We start from the raw sequence: 25,149 nt of genomic DNA, 5'->3' as shown, positions 1-25,149 counted from the left end.
TTAAGTAATGGTTTGTAAACATAAGATTATTTATTTTCAGCTGTTACAATCGTCCCTTTACTTATTGTTACAATTGTCCCCAAGACGCCATTTCAGCTTCATTTGTTAAAAACAATGCTAGTTAATTAGCAAAACTAATCTTTTTTTTATTGAAATGTTAATTAAGGTGTCCACTTACATATTCGGTTACTAATTTTTATTTGTTTAAACAAAATTACTTTGTTACAATATAATATTCTAATCCAAAAAAAGTACTTGCGTGGTGTGAAAATATCTTTTGTGATCTAACTCTTTCAAAAGTACATAAAAATGATTGCCATCAGGGGTGTACATGTAGACTTATTAAATACACCTTGTGCGCCACCTAGGAACCAAATCTAGAACCCGACACTCGAAATTTTTGCTCTGTTACAATCACACCCTGTTACAATTGACCCCACTCTCCCCTATTCTTTTAATTCCAATTCATTAAAATATCAAGCCATTCGTAATCAATATCAACCTTTCTGTAGTTTAAGGAAAAAAATATTTTATAAAATTACGAAAATTTCGCTGCAAACCTACCGTAATCATTATCAACCTTTCTGTAGTTTTAGAATTTTTTTTCTAAAACTACGGAAATTTTGTAGCAGTCGAAGGTTCTATCTTTATATGTGGTGGTGGGCAGTATTCTTTTAATTCCAATTCATTAAAATATCAAACCATTCGTAATCAATATCAATCTTTCTGTAGTTTAAGGAAAAAAATATTTTATAAAATTACGGAAATTTCGTTGCGAACCTACCGCAATCATTATCAACCTTTCCGCAGTTTTAGAATTTTTTTCTTTCTAAAACTACGGTAATTTCGTAGAAGTGGAAGGTTATGTCTTTACAAGCGCAAGATGGATGGATGGATTGTACAGAGGCAGACTCTAAGACATGAAATGACAATCTTCGCAATCTGACCTTTATATCAGTTTAAGTTATTTATATGTGGCTGATAAAAATATTTTTTTAATTCCAATTTATTAAAATATCGAACCTGTCGTAATCATTATCAACCTTTCCGTAGTTTTGGAATTTTTCTCTCTGAAACTACGGAAATTTAGTAGTCGAAGGGTATGACTTTACAAGCTCTAGATGAAGAGATTGTACTGATTGTACTTTAAGACATTAAATGTCAATTGTTGGCGGAATATGATATCTGATAAGTTTCATTAGAAGAAGCTCACGGAGAAGGCCTGGCCGTGTAGTAGGCTGTAGTGTTTCTGAAGAAAAAGATGAATAAAATGTTTATTTTTACAATTTAAATGTTGGGATATTGAGCATTATAAACGCATATTTCAAGTAAAGTATATTTAAAATAGTACCAAAAGGAAGTTTCAAAATTAACTCTTTAAAATGTGCGGTTTGAATTGTTTGCTGGAATATGCAATTTTCTTTTGTTCTGATCAAACGCTAAAGAGTACTGTTTTATTAATATTGGAACAATTATGGTTAAAACAATTTACAGTTTAAATTTAAAGAAACGAACAGCACACCATTGTAGACGGCAAACATAACAATTTTAATTTTTAATAATTCCTTGAAAATATCAGGTAGGTTACCCATTATTGTTTAAATCATCAATCCTAGTATTTATTCTTCATTTTCGTCTAAAAATGAGCTATTATATTTAATATTGTATTGAGTGTTGCAACTCAAAACTTCAAAAACACTTTTGTAGCTAATCGCAACTGCTTAAAATTTGAGTTATACCTTGTCGCAAGTTAAGAAAAGACTATTGCGGTATAGGATTTGAGTAATTATCTACATATAGTTCCATTTTATTTCGTTGTCAAATTATACCAATATGCTTTCAAAGCAATATAAAAGTTTTTAAAAGTTTAACTCGTTAGACAGAAATTTAATTCGTGCTACCTTTTACCATATATATCATTGAATTATTAAAAAAGAAGATGGTTTCGTAGTCTTACTGGAACTTTCTAGACTTATTGATTTATTTCGATACATAAGAACATTCGTTCTTTAAAAAACAAATACGACGAATAAGGCGTTGCAAGAGCATTGGATTTGATTAAAGCAATGGCACGGCTTATGTTGAAATGCCCTTAACAAATCAAATGCGAGATAAAGAATTTTTATTTTTGTTTTGCTGTAGAAGAAATTACGATTTTTAGACGATTCTGTTCCGATTCATTCTGTTACGATTTTTAGATATCAATTTAATTAATTCTTATCAATTGATAATTAATTATTGAATAAGTTTTGTTTTCCTCATTTCACATGATTTAAGAAAGCAAGTAAAAAAAAAAATAGTGCGTGGAGTCCCTCCGCACGGAAGAAGTTAAACTTCGCAACCTGCGACGTTAATTGTAGAAGAATCAGCAGTCGTAGAAGGATCACTAGTTCTATTCAACGACTCTTTTTCCTGCTCCGCTCGCTTCCGTGCTCTGTAATCACGGTAATATTGTGCATTTTTCCCTCGTGGACCTCTTGAACCAGTGGAAGTGCTTGTGGTTGCCTCATCGTCTCGCCCTGGAAAATGTATTTGTATTAATAATGTATGTGAATGCGTCATAATGTAATTTCAGAAGAGAAAACCTAACAATCAATTGATATTCACAAGAGACGTACCTTGACATAACCTTAAATCCGTCGCATTGTCCGTGGGATTGTTTTCACTCATTTTTTACAATTGTTATCCACTAAATTTGAAAATAAAAAATACTACCCTATTAAATTATATGTGTATCAAAACAAACTAAAAAAATATTTATAGACAAACAATACTTTTATGACTTCTATTATTTTTATGCTAGTGAGAACCAGAACAATATGGAAATGAATTAAGGAAAACTGAATCCTACCACGTGATTTCCCGGCCAATAAAAATGTAGCGTTAAACGTTTAACGCAACCTTGTTGGAAGTCGCATAAGAAGTATAATTTCAAAAAATATTTATAGAAAAACAATACTTTTATGACGATTTTAGAAGTATAAAAGTTTTGTTTTCCTCATTTCACATGATTTAAGAAAGCAAGTAAAAAAAAAAATAGTGCGTGGAGTCCCTCCGNAAAAAAAAAAACACGGTTGTGGAATTTTTTCAACAGTTGGCGATATTGATAAACGTTCTTGGCATCCATTTGGAGTAAACAAGCAACAAGCAACAAGATGCAAACAAGCTCTGTCTATATGGATAATGTTTTTTTTCTTCTTTTTTATAACTTACAGTGATGTATAGTCTAGATCCATGTGACCATATGCAGTCTAAATAAAGCAACAATAGCGTATTGTTGATGTAACGTAAAACGAATTTTTTTGTTCAAGCAATTAAATTTAAATAATGATATAAATCGTGTTATAAAAGTTTTTTGGTACCGTTACTAAGTGCACAAAAAAGTAAGCACCCTGAATAACTTATCTAATCATTGCATTTTCAGTCACTAATAATTAATCTTAATGGTTCAAGATCCTAACTTAAAGTATGCTAATTAGTGTAGACGGTATTTTAAGTTACAAAGCAACGTAGTAGCCACGTTTTATAATAAGTCTGTGACCGATATCGTTAGATCCTTTTCATTCAACACCCACTTTTTGAAATTTTTTTATTTTTGCTTCGATTAAAATTCTATTTTTTGAAAAAAAATCATATTAAATCATATTAATCATATATACAGCTATAAGAAGTCAACTCAATAATAAAAATAATATAAATATGTAACAGAATTTAGTTAAACATACTGAAATATTTGAAAATATTCGGGGAGGCGTAATTTATTTAATATATATATTACTACTTTGAAATATGTGAATGGTTAAAGAACTCTCCTTCTATATGAATCTTTCCGTTAGTAATTGTTCGATTCTAAAGTATCAAAATTCTGAATGAAGGCGTTAGTCATTTTAATGAAAATTTTGCTTTCCAGTGTCTTCGTGCATAGATGTACTTTCCTCATCTATTGACTTTCAAAAAAATCAAAGTGATCAGTTGCTAGTTTGATTAAAGTCTCTACTCATTTTGTTGACTTTTTTCGTTGACATGGCGAGCAGTTATTTTTAGGTATATCAGAAACCCATCTATTTTTAATTGTAGGGAGAGTTGGTGGCCCAAACCTGACTTTCAAGCAGGGTAAGGCCTCAATTGACGTTGAAAAATCTTCACCGTGATGGAAACAAAAAATTTGAAAATCCCTGAATTAATGAAAGCAAGATTAAGGAAATAGAATATTGAAAGCAAGATTTCTTATTTAATAACAACAGCTATTCAACATATTTCGTTTAAATTTATGCATTGCAGAATGTTCTACTGAATTTAATTGCCAAATTTTAACTGTTAGGGATGCAAGAATTTATAATACCCTTTCAAAGTTCGAGTTTTAAAACGCTTACAACCTTAAAATTTGATAGAACAGAACAGGCAGCTTAGCTGAACGCATTTCAATAAACAAAATTGAAGCAAAAATGATAAAAAAAATAATTATTAAATTCGGAAATAGTATTCATGTAATTCTCCTGGAGGTAACATTACGAAAATAGATTTCCTTTTCTATGAGAAGGAGATTCTTAAATAAAACTTAAGTTACTGCAAACCTAAGCTTAATAATAACCAATGATTCATAAACCGCTTCTAATGATGTATTTTGAAAGCTGTAACCGTAGTAAATAGAGAGGGGGGGGGGTCACATTCAAATTCAAAAATATTTTCCTCTTAAGATATGCTTCTAGCTCCTGTTCTATTCAAATTCAATTTTATTTATGCGCATAAATGGATATCAAAGTAAGTATATCTGGAACAAATCGCGTGTAACTTCGAACTTCACGAAACTATTAAAGCGGATGAAAAGATATTTTCGAATATTAACTTAGTTTGATGAAATAAGGTTTTCAAAAAGTTGCATTTACTGCAACCAAAGGTAGGTACTTAAAAATAGCTGAGATGACTTAAGTCACAAATTCACTCAATGTATATTTTCTATTTTTTTAAGAATGTACCAGAGAGGGCGAACCTTTTGCGATTAGTGCGCCATCTAACCCTTTATAAAGCAATTACTCTAATAATGTTATAATAAAATACTTTTGGGATTGAGATTGATGAATAAAAAGAAAGCTTATTAATTAAAATTTATTCGCTTTTTAAGACCATTTTTTTTGGTGGGAAAATGGGTGAGATTTCATAATTTTTCCTTTTTTTAAAAAAAATTAACCTTTAACTTAAATTTCTGTGCTTATTAAAAACCAAAATTATAAATTCTTTGCTTATTACTACAGATAAACTCCATGACGCACAAGAGAATAAATTCCCCAATGATGAACTCTCTTCTTGAACCTACGCTAACCTTTATTGTTATCCACATTTATGTAAACAAAGCCCTTCATTGATATATTTTAGCTATGATATATGATAGCTATGAAATGTTAGGTAATGAAAGATTTTCCCATTGATATTAAAAATAAATGAAGTTGGTTGAAAGTATACTTCCTGTAACTTTTTAAAGGGTTAAATTATGGCTTATATTTTTCAGGTGTTTTGAGCACCATTTGTAATTTTTATTTATAAAAAATTAATTTTAACGCACCGCCTTGATTTTATACTATAGAATTGCATTGTTTAACTTACGTCAAATCGAAATCAAATAAACAGTATTTTAAAGTTATTTCTGTCTAATTTCGGGATAAAGTTAACTAGCCTAAAGCAGTCACCTTTTATGTTAAGTAAAAAAATAAAGTTAATGTTAATAATGTTAAATGTTGTAAATTTTTTTTATAGATGTAAAAAAATTAGACGGAGCAATACGATTTAATACATATTATTAACTGCTTTCATTATTATAGCTCGAAAAATGAGACTCATTTTCAAATGCTTAACATAAATATGCTTTTTCACTTTTTGATAAATACGTTAATTGAGGATTATAAGCATGCTTTGCAATATTACATTAAGAAACTTCATATATTTAATTCCATTTAGTGCGCCATCAGTTGCTGAATCTTAATAACTATGCCATTTTACGTTTGGTCAAAACTTGTCTTTATGCAATAACTTACAAGATATTTTAAACTATAAAACAAGTTGATTTCTTACAAACGACTATATAGAAATCATTGATGAAAACACTTTTTCATAACATTGTGTGAATTTACTATTGCAATCCCCCCCCATAATTTTCGCTTACGAATTCTTCTTCCGATTCGCCCTGGGCACAGTGCTGACATAGAATATCCTCAGTGGTAGACTAATCAGAGGTTAGAGTCCCCTTGCCACCAGGCTGATCATGGGAGGTTTTCCTCTCCATTTAACCTAAATGAGGGTTAGCTCCATTAAAAAGTTCTACATGAAGGTTACTTTGTCTCAATGTTTTTTTCCAGAAGTTCCCTAGTCTTCTGGCTTGGATTCAAAACTATAAGGCTACGGAGTTGATAATTGATAGTCGTTGTGGCGTAACTACCACTACAAATATTGGATACCAATTCACTAGTAATAAGTTTAATATTTAATGTGGCGTAACTACCACTGTAAATAATAAATACCGAATCACGTCCGGGTCACCAATGAGGGGTTTAAATTATCGACTATGTCAACCTTCATCTATCAAGAGGTACCTTTTGATAGATGAAGGTTGACATAATCTAAAATTAATTACCCTCATCGTAAACTCAGAATTCGGTCGGCTGTTCAACACCGGTTATAAAAGGAAATAATTTTCGTTTGAATCGCTGTGGCTCAGGAGATAGAGCGTTTGCCGTCCAGTGAGACGACCCAAGTTCGAATCCCAGCGGTGGCAGGTTGATACGAATTCTGCTCTTGGTTCGCACTGAAAACAGTGCTGATTTAAAATATTCTAAGTTGTAGAAGGATCATGGGTCAGAATTCCTCTTGCTGTCTGGATTAACGTGAAAGTTTTTTTTAATGGTTTTATTCTCCATGTAACGCAAATGCGGGTTAGTTCCATCAAAAAGTCCTAATAGGAAGGTAGTTTGTTCCAATGCTTGATCCAAGAGTTACCTTGTCTTCTGAGTATGGGTTTTGGTTCTGAGTTTGTTTGTTCGGCTGCATGATACCGATTAGAAAATGAAATAAAATAATTGGGCTAGGATATCCTGGTTGGTAGGGCACTGGGCCCATGTCCAAGAGGTCGTGGGTTCGATCCCAGCCGGCTAAAGATTCCCCGTGTAGTAAATGGTGACTAATGCTCGTTAAATCTGTCGAGTATCGAAGTCCATTATGTTCCCATAACATATCAATACCTCTGGGGGTACTGGATTGGAGATTGATCGTTCTCTGATTCAGGTCTAAATTACGATCCATCGATGAATGAATGGGTCCGCCCTATAAACGGGTGTGTTGTACGAGTGTGGCAGAAGTCTAATTCTTGGTCATAGATGGCGCCACTGGAAAACAAGAACAATCGCAACCCCTCTGCCTAATTGGCATACGTCAACAACGATAAAATAATTTTCAGGTGCCATAAGTTCGTCATGTCTGGATTAGAAAATTCAACTCATTAAAAGAAATAAAATTCTGTTTAGTTTCTTTTAAAACGATAATTCGATTAAAACTAATACACCTGTACGGATAGTAAAAAAAATATGCATAAAAATATATTTTTTTTTCGGAAAATATGCAAGTAAAATTTTGTCATTCGAAATTCTGAGTTTTATGAAACTATTATTTTTTTGAATGATTTGTAATCGAAGACATATTTCCGAATAATTCCTTTTCGATGATACATAACTTGCGAACTACCTTACATAATATAAAATATTCTTGTATCCATATTTTGTTTATAAAAAAAAACGAATAATGCTTAGATTGGATGAATTGAAGCAATAATTGCTTCACTGGAATAAAGTAACACCCTCCCTGATCGGAAAAGTGAAACAGTTACATTGTAATAAAGATGCTTTATCTTCAAAGAATTTATTTTAAACATTTTTTATTTTATAAGTACCTAAGATAAATAATATAATAAATAGTTTTTACATAAACACGTTAGATAGAGTCTTGTTACATATGTCAACATCTATTTCAAGACATCGATAAATTTTCATTACCCTGTGCCAGCAATCCATTCTTATTATGATTTTTTTTAAAAATTACATTCAAATGCCATTTTGAAAATCTTTGAGTAATTCAACAGAAGGTGAAAAATACACTTAATTGTCATTGAATTAGGGATAGAAAATGCTATAAAAATGTGGAATCTGTACACATAGATAGTATGGTGGTTGTCGTTACTGCTTTAGTTTCAACTGCAAGCATAGATAAATTTTTTAAATTACACACATTCGACCACAGACAAGTATAGTTAGTTCACCAGGCTCCACCTCTTCGGGCGAAGAGTTCATTTCAGCACAGGAGTAAGAAGAGGAACGTTTCCGCGCTTGAAATCGGAACAACCCTTAATGCGCGCCAAACGCAAATAGCGAATTCTTTTTCAGTCACTTTATCATCTGTTATTATACATTTCGTTACTCTAGCTAATTAAATATATTGCAGCAAAACGTCTCAAAAAGGACATACTTTTCACTCAAAAGAGAGAAATATCAAATTTATGAAATATTTAATGTTAAAAAAATGCTCATAAAGTTGTGAATAGCTACCTTGTTCAGGATTGTTCACATCCTTCTCCCGAAAATAGTGAAATAGTATCGCCGGATACCACGCGATGAAGGCGGAGCCAAGTGCCAACGCCTGGTGAACGAGCTATAGTTGGCACTCGACGACTGGGCCATTCAGAATTCCAAAACCTCAGCACAGGTGCCGCTTGCGGTAAATATTCAAAATAAGTTACTGATTCCGATTTATTTTTACTCCAAAGCTTAAAAAACACGCCATCCTACATTATTATTATACTAGTAATGCAAAATATATATAATACTTGTGATGTGAAGTGCGCAAAAAAAAAAAAGAACCATCCTGAATAACTTTTGATCTAATGAGCGGATCTTCACGTTCTAGAACTCAATTGTAACGGCTCGAGGAGGGGACCACAAATATGGTAATTAATAAGTGCTGATGATATTTAAAATCGAAATCAGACACAAAGACGTATTAATGCGTATTTCACTCATTCGTCAAATGTGTTTTTCTGAAATCAAATTTTATATATCTGCCTTTTTTGAAATTTAATTTCCCAGGAACTATTCGACCGATTTTGCTCAAATTTTGTATTTTTCCAATTATAATTAAAATTTTTAAAGTGATACAAGAAAATTGTAGGCTTTACAATTCGAAATTTTTTCTACCATTATTAAATAAAATTAAAAAAAATAAATATTTACTAAAAGTTACTTTTTTTCCATGAAATTATCTTTGGATAAACGGATTTTACAATTGTGTACAAAATTTTCGCGATTCGCTGAAAAAGTTCTCGAAATATAGTGAAATACCCAAAAAGTAAAATTAACAATAAGGGGTCCAAATTTTGGAGCACTCTCCTGTCTAAACTATTGGGAACATATTTCCTAGACTGCGCTACACCCTATATTTTGGAGATCAGAAATCCAAATCCGTTGAAAAAAAAAGGTATGTTTAGTTAGAGAAAGTAAGTTTTTGTGCCTGAATTCGTAACTTAAAATATCGTCTGCATTTATTAATTAGCATATTTGAAGTCAATTAAGATTGAGTCCTAGAACGTAAAGATCCGATCATTAGATCAAAAGTCATTCTGAGAGGTCCCCTTTTTGGCGCACTGTACAATGTGCTTTTTACCTTTCAATTCGGAAATTCAATTAACTTCAATTGAAGAAACAAAAAATTGAAGAAAGCACTCAAAACTTGCTAATCTGTTCCATTTTATTACTGTCTTGATATTAATTTCCTTAAATCGATTCACGATATTTTAGAAGTTATAAAATAGCGAAAAATCGTATGAATGGTAACACTGCGAGCAAATTTAAATGCAAATCTCAATCATAAAACTACCTGGAATATCAATTACGTTCGCACATCGTCTCGTAATCTTAAAATATGATTTTTCGAAACTCTTTCGCCAAGCAAAATAAAGCCACAGTTTAAGTGCGGCAAAGCTATAATTTTTGACTATATCGAACATATTACCGTAAAGAATTATCAGGTCTTTAGAATAGATGAATAACAAAAATATTTTAAAAATTATTAAACTTTCTTAAAAATTGCCGATTTTGCGAAATTTCCCCCTCCCCCCTCAGATAAAAGTTATCAAAACCAATGCTTTATTTTTATTTTTTTGCAAATTTTTATGAGCCCAAGTGCAGCATTAGGATAAGTTTTTAAATATTAAAAAATTGGACCACAAATGATTTCCATTTTCTGTGGCTTTTCTCCATATTGAAGTTTTGAGCCATTTTCAAAATAAAGTTAGAGAACACTGGCTTAAAATAAGCTAAAGGTTAATTAACAGTCATGAGTAATTTTAGCGAACTCACAGCAGTTGTGGAAATAGTATTTTATTCATAAGAAAAAGGACGACTTCATGCGACTACAGAGCTTTCGAAAAACAGCTTTTAGATAAACGGCGAAATACACCGGAAGTTTTCACTATATTGCTCCTGTTTTAGAATTTGGTTATTTGATGGACTCACTGTTCCTCATTCGTAGGATTTTGCAAGAAGACAGTCAAAAATATCCTGAGAATTCATGGATATTGGGAAGAAAGCAATCAACCAACTAAAAAGAACATTAGATTTGAGGGGAAGCTCACGCGTATTATAGGTATAGAGAAGTCAAACATTACACCCAGTTTCAAGTTAAGAAAAGACCATTATTCCAATGGCGAGAACCTGTTTGCATCTAAGTCCACTCTAAATGAAAGCCAAGCTCCAAGTGCGAACGAATATCAACATCGCCAACTATTGAAACAATGTAGCACGGCCTTCTTTTTGCTTATAAAAAATAGCACGAATTAAATTTCTGTCCGAGTTAAACTTTTAAAAGCTTTTATATTGTTTTGAAGGCATAATTATGAGATTGATAGCTAAATAAAATGGAACTATATACTGTCGCGGATGACTACTTTAATCCTATACAGCAATGGTATTTCTTAACTTGCAACGGAGTACAGCACAATGTTTTGCATCAGATTACCATCCAGCTGGTCTATGGTGCAAGTTGTACAGTCAATAAATGAACCGTTCAACTCTCGTTTCACTGTAGAGTCTACGGAAGCTGTAGACCCAATTTCATGTCAATTTTCTATCCCTGATTTAATGGCACTACAGTGCATTACAGACACATAACAAAGGTATTGCATCACACTTCACGAAATTAACATTTGAAGGTCTTGGTGCAAAAACAAGGTAAATTCAGATTCAAAAATTTTTGATGAAATCCAAATATAATCATAATATCCCATAGGTTTGCATAGATTTTTCCTTACTATTTACCATGCAAAACAGGACTGAAGATTTCCCATTTCTGTCCGGCTATTACTCCAGCCGAAGCAACCGTATTGTCCACAGTTAAAATTACTTTAAAATCAATTTGGAAGATTTATCTTTTTCTTGCACCTCAATTTCAAAAGCCATTCCGATTTTAGAACAAATTGAATAGTTGAAAATAGGTGAAAGCTAAATAAGTATAGTCAGCAAAGTAATAGTTTTTTTTTAAATAAATGAGAAATAATAATAATAATCACTATATTGAAATAATTCGTTTTTTTTTACATTTGAGATCGATATTTATTCTATACATAAGAGAGACTAGAAACATTATACGTAAAAAGCTAGATCTTCCTCTGAAATGAATAACATACATCTTACAAATCTATTTCAGAGGTCAGCAACCGATGACCAGGTTCACTAAATAGCAGAGCCAACAATTGGCAAAAATTGCAATAGTGACATCAAGGAATAAATGAGAATGAATAAAGGTACGGATTAAAATAATAAATGAAGAGTAAAAGAATTAATGATGGAGGGAGTTATGGAGGAATGATGAAAAGTGCTATGAATGAATGATGGAAAATGTTATGGATGTATGATGGAAAATGCTATGAATGAGTGAAGGAAAGTGTTACGAATGAATGATGGAAAGTGTTATGAATAAGTGATGGAAAATGTTATGAATGAGTGATGAAAAGTATTACGCAGATAAGAGGGAAAAAAAGGAAAAATATTTTTAATTGATAGAAATCTTAATTGATGACTGAAAATCTAAATGGAATAATGGAATCGTGCGGAGGTAAAGGAATTAAAAGGAAATTTACTTACCAACAATAAATTAGCGATTTTAAAATCTTAATCCAAATGACTTAATGTAAGTTAATCAACGATAGTACAAAATCAGTTTTTAAAATTCTTTCTATAGTAAATGCCGGTATATGTGATATAAAATACAATATTTAAGAGCAGGGCTCGAAATTATTGTTGCTCCGTTGGTTCGAGGCTATTGACTTTCGATCCGGACAACCATAAAATAATTCTTAGTGGCCCTCTGGACCAGCAATCAATATAAAAGAAATGTAACCTGTTTTGGTTATGATTATTATAATTATTTTGATTTTCGGCTTCATAGTTTGGTCTGTGTTTCAGTCACAAAATTACTTGTGACGTTACACCTTCTTTACATTGTGAGTATTCATATAATTTCACTAAATAAATTTTTTTAAGAAAAAAAAACCTATTAGCAGTGATCAATGAAAATGTGTACGAACAAGTAATGTTTTTAATTACTGGTCCCTTGGAGTAGTGATTAAATTTTCTTAATTTCTATCCCTGCTTAACAGTCTAATATGCAGTTGCTGACCTCTATTCATTCATTAGTTGTCTAAAAACAGCTAAACGCAAGCAGTGCCAATGGTTTGTGTGGGCTCAGAGGGTGGCACAGCGGCCCATTTTTGCTTCATAAACCTATTTAAAAATAAAAATGCAAAAGTGTCTCTAAACTGCCGACTCATGGAACAGTAGATAACAAAATTAACGCTGCTATTCACTAAGGCTAATATGTCCATAGTCTCTCCGAAGTTCATGTACACGTTATCAAAAAAATCTTTACCCAAAGCTCCGCTAAGTAGTGCGAGCATTCCCGACGGGAATTCTGTCAAGAGGAACAGAAGCAGAACAGTCAGAAGCATCTTTGTCGTCCGGTCATGGGATTTGTCGCTCTCTGAGCTCACTTTGAGACGTTCCCGTCTCTTAGTGGCCTCGTACAGCACTTTGAGCAAGCCAATGCTCAGCACTGTGAGCGCTATGCAAGGTACAAGCTTGGTGAGTACGCTGAACATCCAAAAATTAATCTTTGCTAGAAGACCTCCATGCCGCTGCGCAAACTCACTGAATCCCACTTTGTACAAAGTGTTGCCCTCCTCGTCCATGCCTGTCGTAAGAGTAAAAGTCAGATAAAGAGGAATGCAGAAAACGGCACATGCCACGTAAGTAGCCACGATGGCCACCCTGGCCTGCACGAGTCCTCGCCATCTCATTGTTGGAGCAGGGCAACAGACAGCCATGAATCGCCATATGGCCACTGTCACTGTGAGCCATATGGAGATAGTGTGGTTCACGACAGTGAAATGGGCGTGAAATAATGTGAACAGTGACCAACCGAACGAAAATTTGTCTTTTTCTTCTAAATGGGTACGGATATAGTTATGAAAGCTGAATGGCACGTAAGAAAACATCACAAACATGTCCGCTACGGCCAAACCAGTTAATATGACGTTGATGGCCGAAATCATGTTTTTTCGTGTCAGAACTATCACGTTCATGATATTGGCAGTGATTCCGAAAAGACATACTACGAGGCTGATGTAACCGTGAATGGATGCGTAAAAATTTCTGTATGACTCTAACTGCTCTCCGTAGTACGGCCGTATCTGTATGTCCACTGTGTCTTCAATGGGCGAAAGATTGGCGAAGAAGTATATTTCCGTTTCGTTGGACAAAGTGATAGCTTGCGTCCAAGAAGGAAGAATCTCTTCAGAGCTTAGATTCATGGCATCTTTCTATAAAGTGGTGCTCTCAGATGATTCTAATGCTGGGATGTTAGTTACTCAGGACAATCTGAAAAACAAATAAGTTATGTTATGGATAGAAAGTTTCACAGAAAATAATTTTACCATACTGCACACAGCACAATGAAGTATGCTACTCTGCTGAACGATATAGGTTTGATACCCTAAATATGCACAGTAAGATAGGATATCCAGTATATGAGTAATAAAATATTATACTATATGATATAGTGTATGCATTATATGGGCACGATAAGGTTTGGTATTCTATATTTACAAGATAAGGTATTTTACACTGTATATGTACAAGGTATGGTACCCTGCATACGCATAATGGGGTATGATACCCCGTAAATGCACAACAGGGTATGATACCCACACTCGCGCAATAAAGTATGATACCATGTATATCATATATATGCACTAATGTATGATACCCCGCATACACACAGTAAATTGATACCACGTATATTCACATCAAAATACGATGTTTTGCATATGCACATAAAGTATAATACTCCGTATGTGCACAATAAAATATGATACGTTGTAAACGCACATTAAAATATCATACTATGCCGACCGGCCTGCGTAGGGGGCAGGGAACTGTCCTTGCATCAGAAAGGTTCTGGGTTCGAATCCCGGGCAAGGCATGCATGTTCTTTCGTTCTCTGTACTATCTGTCCTCACTGTGGGAGCGATGTTGACCCACCTAATATGGTGCCCCTGAAAGAGAGGTCAGCAAAATCGCCCTGTAAATGCCTAAATTGACGGATGTTAACACAGGTGGGCATTGGAAAAAAAAATATATCATACTATACCTAAGCACAATAAAGTATGATCTACTCACTGTATATGAACTATAAATTTATGCAAAAATGGCATTAATTTAATTTAAAATTTTATTAAAACTTATATACACTCTTTGAAAAGAATGTAACATTTTAAGTCATAAATTAAAAAGCAAAGTTCGATAAGTATTGACATTTTTCAAAGGAAAAAAAAATATTTTATGGACAGAAATGTCATTCTCGAAGAAAGTTTTTATTCTTACAAACAAGTTTGTGATATGGGGAACCGCTATTTAGGATTATCCTGACAACTTACAAACTTCTTTCAAGCGAAATGTTACAAATAGAAAAGAAAGGGGAAAATAAGATTCTATAAGTTTAGAAAAGGAACGCTTTGGCGCAAGTTTTACGCTTCGATTCGAACATCTGAAGTTCTTCGTGTTTGAAATAATTTCATACTGATAGATAGTGAATTTATTTATTTTTCCATTTTTATGCTTATTTATCTTCAAGAGTGATACTTTTTTAATGTTGCATACGGTGGGTGAATATTTTACGTCAAAGTCAAATATTCTTATACTGAATCCTTTTAACCATTTTGAAAAATGAAATAATTTTTTTTTATTCATCATTTATAAATATGGAATATATTTATTCTATAGGTAATACCTTAGCTATTTTGATTTTCCAAGGAAATAAATCGTTGATTATTTTTGCTAACGCATTTTAAATTACATTTTATGCGAAGGATTTTTATCGTTTTTTTCACGAAGCAGTAGTATGTTTGATTCAGCTTATAAAGCGGAAGGGGAAAAAAAGAAGGGATTATACAAAATTGCGATTTTCTTTTTATTTGAAAAAAAAATGTCGTGGTGAGTTGCCGTAAAAATATCTACGGCAGTCGCCTTTTTTTTTTAGACTGAACTACATAAGAAGGCTATATAAATCGAATATTTCTCATTTTATATACTTTCCAGACGTTGTGTAAACTTTACGCAACAGAAGATAAAGGAATTCTTGAAATTTGATGGCGTTTGTAATTGTTTCTTGCTTGAAACTTAGTTGGTTAAATAAATTGAAAATTTATGGGATATATAAAATCTTGCGCCAACGCACGCTCAAAATATACTAAAGCGCGTTAACGTCCAACTAACTTTATTTATATTTTGCCGTTAGAAACACTTAAATTACTGTAATTACCTTTACCTCTAGTCTATTGTTACTGCGTTTCTTACGTTTAAAATGCTACAGAGATCCATCTTTAGTAGCGTTTAGTAGCCTTTGCTCGTAGTACTCGGTCCTTTTACCGATTCGACTTATAATGAGGTGTTGATAAAGGAGCAAAAATTCAAGATGTTCATAGTCGATTGATATTCGCTTTCTGCTGGTCAAATCCTCATAAATTCATAAATTAAAAATCTTTAAACGTTTTGCTGATAACTTCGGCTTACGCCATTTGATATTTCTGCATTTTTTTAATGCATCATAAAAACTACCAATTTGTGTGACACTATGTGAAAAAAAACGACTAAAAATTTAAAAATTCTTTAATTACAACTGAAATATTAAAAATATTTTAATTCTTCATGGATTTGGATTTAGTTTCAAAGAAGAGAAGTGACGAAAAAAAAATCATTAATATAAATTCAATTCTCTTCCATTAAAATAGAACTTTGCCAAAAACACAAGATAATGAAACGGCAGAAGATTCAGAGGAAAAAGAATGAAATATTCAAATAAATATCAAGATTTCTCATTTATTTCTCATTTTTAAAGAAAACAAACAAAGGTAAACTTTTTAGTTATGTTATCTTTCCAAAATCATAGAAAAAATCGCTTTTGTAAAAATTATTTGGATTATAGAAACGAATTTCAACAAAAAAGGCTAAAAATGAAACATATAAATATAATAATTTAAAAACGAAATGAGGAAAAAGGGTACTGATACTACTTTCTTTCAACATATGGATATGTAACTGAAAACGAAAATTAATTATTTAAAACGGAGCCAAAACTTCTTAATTTTGAAATAAATTTATTCAAACAATTATGTTCATAACAATAACATTTTCATATTAGAATATTCCGAATGGTTTTAAAAAGTTTAAAATTTCTTGAATAGTTTTTTGCGTTGTGAGGATGCGAAAATAATTACTTTTATTAGGTTTAATCCTTCATTCCACACTTTTTGAAAGTGAAAAATAAAATCATTATTTTCATTTGCAGGATTGATCAAGAAATACAAGAATATAGAAAAGAATAATTCAGTTTTGTTGAGCGAGAAAAAGACTTTTTCATTTTGCATATCTGCAAAACTGCATGTAAAATGTTATAAAGTTACCGATACTCAACGTAAATTTAAATCCTTGCAACAATAATCACAAAATCATCAAAAAATCAAAAGGTGAAATCTGTAAGAAAAGTAATTACTGAAGCTTAAAAAATTGCAATAATAAGCAGAACAGCAATTATCCCTCTTATCGAAATGGAAGCAGGGGCCAAAGTAAAGGAGTTACACGTGCTTCAACGTTGAAACTAGCACAGACTGGTTGGTCAATTCTTCTCCCCCTTTCAGACAAGCCCCATTGAAGATGTGCTAAGCAGCTTTTAATGTTAAATTATCGAGGACAACAGGGAAATTCCAATTCGAACTTAGCTTTGCAGACAAAGGGGTGCAGTGTAGGGTTGAAATCGAAGACAATATATACAGGATACAAATAAAAAAAATATTTCCCCTTATATACTATAAAAAATAAATATTCATACAAAATTAAATATTTCTTACACACCATAAAAAATAAATATTCGTACAGAATTAAATATTTCTTATGCACCATAAAAAATAAACATTCGTACGAAATAAAATATTTCTTATATACCATAGGAAAAATAAGAAAAAAAAATCTGAAAACTTTTGAAAAAAAAAAAAAAACTGATCATTGATCACTTTTGATGGATGACATTAGAATTATTAAAAATGTTAAATTTATTAATATTAAAATTTTTTTTGTTGTGTTTTAAAGTCAGAATCTGCAAAATTTCATGCAAAAGGTTTAAAAAACTACTAATCTTTCTACTATCTAAAATTACTTAAAAGTCGAAGAACAAAGAAGTCATCTAGCAGTTTTTACTGCCTTAGAAAGCTTCACCCCCTGCTCGCTTCGCTCATTAACTTCGAATTCATTATTGTTTTTCCTTCTCAAAAATTAACATCTTTAAGAAAAGATATTTTTTTTTATAATATACATAATTATTATAGTTTAATGTAAGAGCACTTTGTTAACATGTTAATCGCAATGATACAAATGACTACTTAGATGTGAAATTTTGTTTTAATAAACTATACTTGAAAAAATAAATTTAAACGTTTGAAATACAGAATGTGAAATACAATAAAGAAAAATAAATGAAAAGTAATTTTTCCTGTGAACTTTATGCAATAATAAAACCATATGTCATTGAAAATTTTGAACTGGAAACGATTATTATCTCTCTTGAATTTTTAAAAAAAATTGTGATGTAAATAAAAATATTTATATCTGGCCAATATATCTCATTTTCTAATTTTTCTAATTTATTCATTTTTTGTTAGTTTTGATATCAAACGTGAATTAATCAAAAAATAAATAAATAAATAAAAATAGGCAGAGTAAGAGAACGATACATTTTGACATCAAATCAAGCACGAATTTATCAAATAAGTATATAAATATATAAATAAATATATAAAAATAAGTAGAGTGTGAGAAAGATACATTGTGACATCAAATCAAGCACGAATTTGTCAAAATAAATAAAAATAGGTAGAGTGAGAGGAAGATACATTTTGACGTCAAATCAAGCACGAATCAAGCACAAAGCACGAATCAAGCACAAAGTGAATAAATAAATAAAAATAGGTAGAGTGAGAGAAAGATACATTTTGACATCAAATCAAGCAAGAATTTATCAAAATAAATGATTAAAAATAGGTAGAGTGAGAGAAAGATACATTTTGATATCAAATCAAGCACGAATTTATCAAAATAAATAGACAAATAAATCTATAAATAAATAAATAAATAAAAATAAGTAGAGTGTGAGAAAGATACATTGTGACATCAAATCAAGCACGAATTTATCAAAATAAATAAATAAATAAGTAAATAAATAAACAAAAATAACAAGAGTGAGAGAAAGATAAATTTTTTTCAACAATGAAAAAATAGTCACACATTAAAGAAAAAACAATTGTTAACGCTTAATTTTGCAATATTTTTTGGGCAAATTGGAATTGAATTAAAAGCAGTTAGAATCAGTTCAAAGAGTGGTGTATTTCATACTTTAACGATTGTTATTCTATAGAATACCTAGTTAAATAGTAGAATTCACTAATTTTATATACTTTAACTGACTTATCTAGTTATTTCATGAAATGTCTAGTTATTCCATGAAATACCGTATTTCACACTTTAACGGCGTAGTATATATAATAAAATTTCTATTTCATAAGACAATGCCCAGCATCTTCGGTTTAATAATTTCTCGATAAAATTTGTTGAAAAACAAGTTTTCTAAACTATTAGGGAAAGGAAAATTGCGTGAGAGGGGGCATTCTTTGTAAAAATATAACACGCGAGGGTGAGGGAATCTCGCTTGACATTTTGAAGGCTAGAAAATGCCGTTTCAAAATTCAATAAATCTTAACAAAGATGCAAAAAGGTGTAAATAATGTCAGCGTCTCTTGACGTCTTTCCTTTAACGACATATTTTTATTGATCATGATTTCAATAGTTGTTATTTTTTCCCCCTCAAGGTGCCCGACGACATAAAATTTGACTTTTGCGATGCTTCATTTATTTTTTTTTGTTTTATAGGAGGAACGATAAATTCGTATTCTTTTTAATCTCAAGATCTGTTTTAAACTTTATTTGCATCTAGTTTGAAAGGAAAAATAAAATATAACTTCAAAAAAAAGTAGTATTAAGAAATGATATTTAAAACTAGAACATTCTACTTCCTGCTTCGCATCAACATCCATCACGATTGCTTCTGCAATCAATTTTGTACCTTGACCTTTAAAGGTTGTTACATCAAAAGTGAAATTTATTTAGTTGAAAGTCTCCACAATTTTTAATTGAAGTAACAAAAATTTAGAATTCATATACTCTGCAAACGAAATGCTGCCAACACGGCGGAAGAAAGTGAGATTTGAGTGAAACTTCACCAACTATGGCAACCCAATCTGTTAGGTTTTTCTTTGGCAAACCCAGTTTCGGACAATATTTTGTTTTTCGAAGGCTTCGTTGTCGTGCTTTGAGAATGCTATACTATTTTTATAACTGTTGCGAGTTTCAACAGTTACTCACGACTGTTAGGTCAAGTTTGGCCTTTCTAAATCCAGTACTGTCTGTAAATATTCTGAAAATGGCCCTAAACGTCAATATGGAGAAAAGCCACACTTTTGTGAAAATGAAAATTGTTTGCGGTCTAATTTTCTAATATTTAAAAATTTACTCTATGTTGCATTATCTGGGCTCATAGAAATTTGCAAAAACTTAGAATAAGGCTGTGATATGGATAATTTTTATCTAGGAGGCGAAATGTCGCCAAATTGGCGATTTAAAAAAAGTTTAATTAAGTTTAAAATAATTAAGTAATTCGTCTGTTCTAAAACCTAACTAATTCTTCACAGCAAGATGATAGATATATATAGTTTAAAATCATAGTTTTGCTTTAAGTGTGAGGTATTTAAGCTGTGACTTTATTCTTTTCTTTGGCGACAGAGCTTCGAAAAAACCATGTAAAGTTAGATACAGAAAAAAACTACACAGATTTGCTTTCGGAAATTTAGTAAATCATTCTATTGTGAATAAGTTTTAAAGGTAATAATTGTTTTGGAATATTTTGTTCTGTATTTGCTCTTTTAAATACTAAGTTTTTCACATGATTTATTGTAAAAACGAACAAAACCTATTTACCGTTTTATAATTGTAAATCGGAAACTAAATATCTTTATGTTAAAATGTTGCATGAGAAAAATATTTTTGACTTTATAATATAATTAAATAACAAGAATTTTAGTTTTAAACATTTTCTGAAGAATAATCAAAATAAGGAACATAGTTATATTAGAGAATATTTAAAAAAGATCATAAATAAATCTTAATGATAAATACCGTTAATTAAGGGATCAATAAACAGTTTACAGGTAAATACCGTCATTACATTTATTCTTTGCATACCTATTGATTATTACAGCAGAATTTTGGATACTTTTGTTAATTAAATATTCTATCATAGGATTTTTTTTGACCAATAAAAATGCTCCGACGGCGGTTTTAGACCACTTTTCATGATAGAGTTTTACGTTTAGTGGTCCCACAGTGGACTGATCGTTAAGACACGGTTCCCAGCATATCACCTAAGTCAAGCATCACTGGCTGCGGTCAGTGTGCGGGTGGGTGACCACTTGGATCAGTCTGAGTAGGGACCGAGGGTGTGCGGTATTGGTCCTCGTTAAACTGTGCTACCGTAAAGTGCTCAACTTCGCGTGCTGGTCGTTGGGCTACCGAAGCAGGGGTGCCATCCCCTCTGCAGAGGATCAAAATTGTGATGGTATGTCTTCGAATCATCCTCAGGGATGTTTCCCAGACCGTCGCCAATAGCCCACTGTGCAGCTCTAGTGCGACGTAAATGAACTACAACAACAACTTTACGTTTAGTGTTTTAGAAATATAAACTAAGATAAAAAATATTCCATGAAGGTAAGTTTGTCCTAATTCCAAAGCTCATCTGGAGTTTTCTAGTCTTCTGGGTTGGGTTCAAGACTATAAGGCTACAGAGTTAAACAGTAATAATCGTAAGCCCCAAAATTGGTCAGTGGTTTTACGCCGATTATAAAGTGTATAATTCAATTCAACACGATTTTTTAATATTTATTTTGTTTTAAAGTAAGTAATTACCTGCAGTAACCTCCCGGTAAAACATCCATTGTTATAATCATGTTAATAATCATGTTAATCCATTGTTATAATCATAATCGCGTTGAAATCAAGTGTTCACTGAGTACAATATAACTTATAAATGGCAAAACTGGAGAAAGTCTCAAACATATCGTGCTTCGAGATACGTAATAAACATAATAAAGTTAAGTAATAATTACTCAGTTTAGACAATAAACAATTGGAATTGATCATTTTTATCAGAATTTCCATTCTTAGAAAAAGCAGTTGATTCCAGAATTTTTTTTGTAGATTAATCTGTTCATTATCGTTGTAGTACATACTTCATTCATTTTAACTTCATCAAAAAAAAAACTTTTCTTTTTTATCTTTTTATTCTAAGTTTGAAGAGATACGAAATCGAATCAAAAGAAATAAATTTTTTCTCGCCATTCATCTAAATGACCGTCATACTTCATTTTTTTTTAAAAAAAATGTAAAGACATTTGTTTAAATAAATGTGAATATTTTTTGCCGATCCCATTATGACAAAAGAATAATTCAGCATTCGAAGAGAGGATTTAAACAGTATGCACTGAAATCCTCTTAAAATGATCTCTGCGAACTGAGATTACAATTCATGTTTAATTAAAAAACGTTCCTGAATTCCGAACGCTGAATATTTTAAACTGATTCCGATGGGTTCGTAAATTTATATGTAAGCGCGCCGACGGTCGTTCAACGGTTATTTAAATCTAATATATGAATGGTGGATTCGATTTCTAGAGGTGATATAAATTCTCCATTTACATTTTGAAAATCATTTTTTACGACTCGAATTCCTCCAGAGGTTTTAGAAATCCAATTTTTTCTAGAAATTATATTCATAAAAATAAAAGGACTCACTTTGTGCAGTGGTAATTGTTAGTTATAACGCACGCAAAAGGCAATTTTTATCGTAAAAATGGTATTGTTTGAAAGGGATTATTCATGAAATTCCGTGTTGAAAATATTTTTATAATTGCTCTCGGGGAAAGAATTTTGTTTTGAATTAAATAACTAAAGAAGAGAATATAAAAATATGTTTTAGTCAATTATTTGATGTTAGGAGGTGGTGTGAGAAATTTTTCAAGCTAGTACCTACTTACAATATATCCTAATTGTGTAGAAATTTGAGAAACATCACATGTAAAACACATTGGATTAAACATTTAAAAATACTCTTCTGGATTATTATGAAAAGATGCATTCAATAATACCCAACAGGATCCCTTCTCTACATCGTGACATTAAGGTGCAACTCCAAGAGGGTAAGCGAGAATTAGAGTAGAGGGTCAAATTTGGAGTCATTAATGAGATTTTTCTAAATACTTAACAAATCTATTTTCATTTTTGTGAGCTGACTTGTATTGCTCGAGATATATCTCAATTTTAAGCTGTTTTTACGTTATGTACATTTTGCAATAACAGCGCCGCTTAAGAACCGAATTACAACAACCTACAGGTCAAAGTTTAGTATTTTTTCTGGAAAATACAAATCTACAATAAAAAAAGTGGAGATTTCAGTTTATGATTTTAAAATTTGCCTGAAATTAGTCTTTGTCTAGCTACCTCTGACATTAGTTCAGCTAGTCCTTGAGGATGAGCAACAGCAAGCACAACAAATATGGGATACATATTTATTACATTTACATGTTCAGTATAAGAAAATTTATCTTCTATATTGTTAGACCTAAAAATGTAAACAAATACAAAAATATTACTTCAATAAAAATTACTTCCTTAAATTTACTAAATTAAGAGAACCTGCATCCCTCTTTGTCACTGGCATGCACTCTAGCTACTAAAAAAGTTTTTATTAAAATCTTTTTAAGCGAAATACCCCTTTAGAAAAGATCTATTGGCTTGAGTTCCATTAAAACAAATCCTCGTAATTGTTAGATGGGGTTATAAGAAACTTCTGTATCGAATGTCTGCTAAAACATTCAAGAAATTGCTAAACCGTGCAAATGAAGTTGAATTAGTAACACAATTTATATCTTAAATATGAGGTAGGCGCTTTCCTCAAATGTATTTTACTCTATTAAAATGCCATAATACAAATTACGTATTCACATATATTTCAAATAAAAATACTACCACAATAACAATTTAATAGATCATTTGAGAGATTTTGCATGGTATTACGGTTTCAGCTATCGCTATATTAAATTAAATCAGCCTTCAGTTATCGCCATATTATTAATGTTAAAAAATTTTCATACGAATCACATTATCGTTAAGAGGTATAATATAAGGTTGGCATTATGGTAAATGCAAAACAAATACTATGTAAAATCTCTCTTGTAGCTAAAAAAATACTGAATAGATAAATACAGTTATAAAATTTTTTTTCTGTATTTTTATAATTTAAATTTTTTATTTCCAAAATTTAAATTTTTCATTGCTTATTTTATTACAGTCAAACAAATTTCTTTTTTTTTGAATAATTAATATTACAAAGTTATGTCTGGTACAGGGTTTTAAATTTTTAAAAAAAATGTTTAAATAACAGACATATTACAATGCTGCCGCTCTGATTAATAGTAATAAAAAATAAAATAAGAATTGACTTTCGGTTAGAGCGAGAAACTATTTCTAAGTTGTTTCAAGGAGCTCAACTCCTTTTATGAAATAAGTTTCTTTTTATTTTTTTTATTAAATAACATATTAACAAAGTAGATAAGATTTGAATTAATAAGAAGTCAAACTGTGAAATCAAAATAGAGTGTTGATCATAAGGTTTCATTCAAACCTTCAGATATATTTCCAAAGCGTTGTTTATGAATGGTTTTCACCTTAACCTCCCTCCTACTTTTAGACGTCCTGTCACTTTCAAGTTCTTGCGAAATGCTTTTTATTTTTTCGTACAAAACAATGTTTAAATTAGAAGTATTTTTTTCATACGTAATGTATGTCCTTAACTTACGATACGCATAAAGCCATGAACTCATTTAATTTATGCCACCGAACGAATCAAAAATTTTCTAAACTAACAATTTATCTAATCTTTCAATGGCTAATTCTTGATGATTGATTTTATATTTAGCAGTAATGTAGGGAATTGAAGTAATAAATGAGAAATTTTTTAATGTAACTTTTTATAAAACAAAAAAAATTGTTTTTTTTTAAAAAAAAGATAGTTTTAAATCGTAAGTAAGAGAAAAGCAAATAAATAATAAAATAAAATAAAAAAGTGCTGGTAATTTCGAATGGTGATAAGTTCTGTTTAGCAATAATATTGTGATGAATATTGTTTGGAAACCATTTAAACCTATTTCGTCGCCAAGCACAAAACTACAATTAAGATGCAGTATTTGGACGAAAATTTAATTGACTTAGAATTCTTTTTCAGGACAAATACTGTTGTTAACGATTCAAATCTTATTATGCTTTTCGAAACAAAGTTTTCCGACCACTGATCATATATAATATATAAATATATCATATATTAATATATTATAAATATTATATAATATAT

The 25,149-nt window shown here is 31.1% G+C and overlaps 2 protein-coding genes across 12 annotated transcripts in view; one reads left to right on the top strand and one right to left on the bottom strand.

The window, feature by feature from the left end:
* LOC107448148 (G-protein coupled receptor dmsr-1-like) overlaps positions 1-25,149 on the top strand; it is a 402,323-nt gene that overhangs the window by 5,993 nt on the left and 371,181 nt on the right. The window contains exon 3 of one of the 5 annotated variants that reach the window (XR_001584627.3): positions 16,933-18,244. The exons of the other annotated variants lie outside the window; for them this stretch is intronic. The gene's annotated coding sequence lies outside the window, so the exon portion shown is untranslated. Of the gene's footprint in view, positions 1-16,932; positions 18,245-25,149 lie in introns of those variants that run through there. 5 annotated transcript variants of the gene reach the window in all.
* Positions 1-25,149, bottom strand: part of LOC107448147 (G-protein coupled receptor dmsr-1-like) — a 182,102-nt gene that overhangs the window by 51,126 nt on the left and 105,827 nt on the right. For 4 of the 7 annotated variants that reach the window (XM_016063254.3, XM_016063256.3, XM_016063255.3 and 1 more), the window contains one exon: positions 7,887-13,964. The exons of 2 other annotated variants lie outside the window; for them this stretch is intronic. In XM_016063254.3, coding sequence (XP_015918740.1) covers positions 12,740-13,897 — 1,158 coding nt within the window. In that variant the 5' untranslated portion in view covers positions 13,898-13,964 and the 3' untranslated portion in view covers positions 7,887-12,739. Of the gene's footprint in view, positions 1-7,886; positions 13,965-21,650; positions 21,767-25,149 lie in introns of those variants that run through there. One more of the 7 variants, XM_071179466.1, reaches the window with a different exon arrangement.

Source organism: Parasteatoda tepidariorum, chromosome 4, assembly GCF_043381705.1.
Source record: "Parasteatoda tepidariorum isolate YZ-2023 chromosome 4, CAS_Ptep_4.0, whole genome shotgun sequence".
Taxonomy (NCBI): Eukaryota; Metazoa; Arthropoda; class Arachnida; order Araneae; family Theridiidae; genus Parasteatoda; species Parasteatoda tepidariorum.
This window is presented reverse-complemented; position numbering and strand designations above follow the sequence as displayed.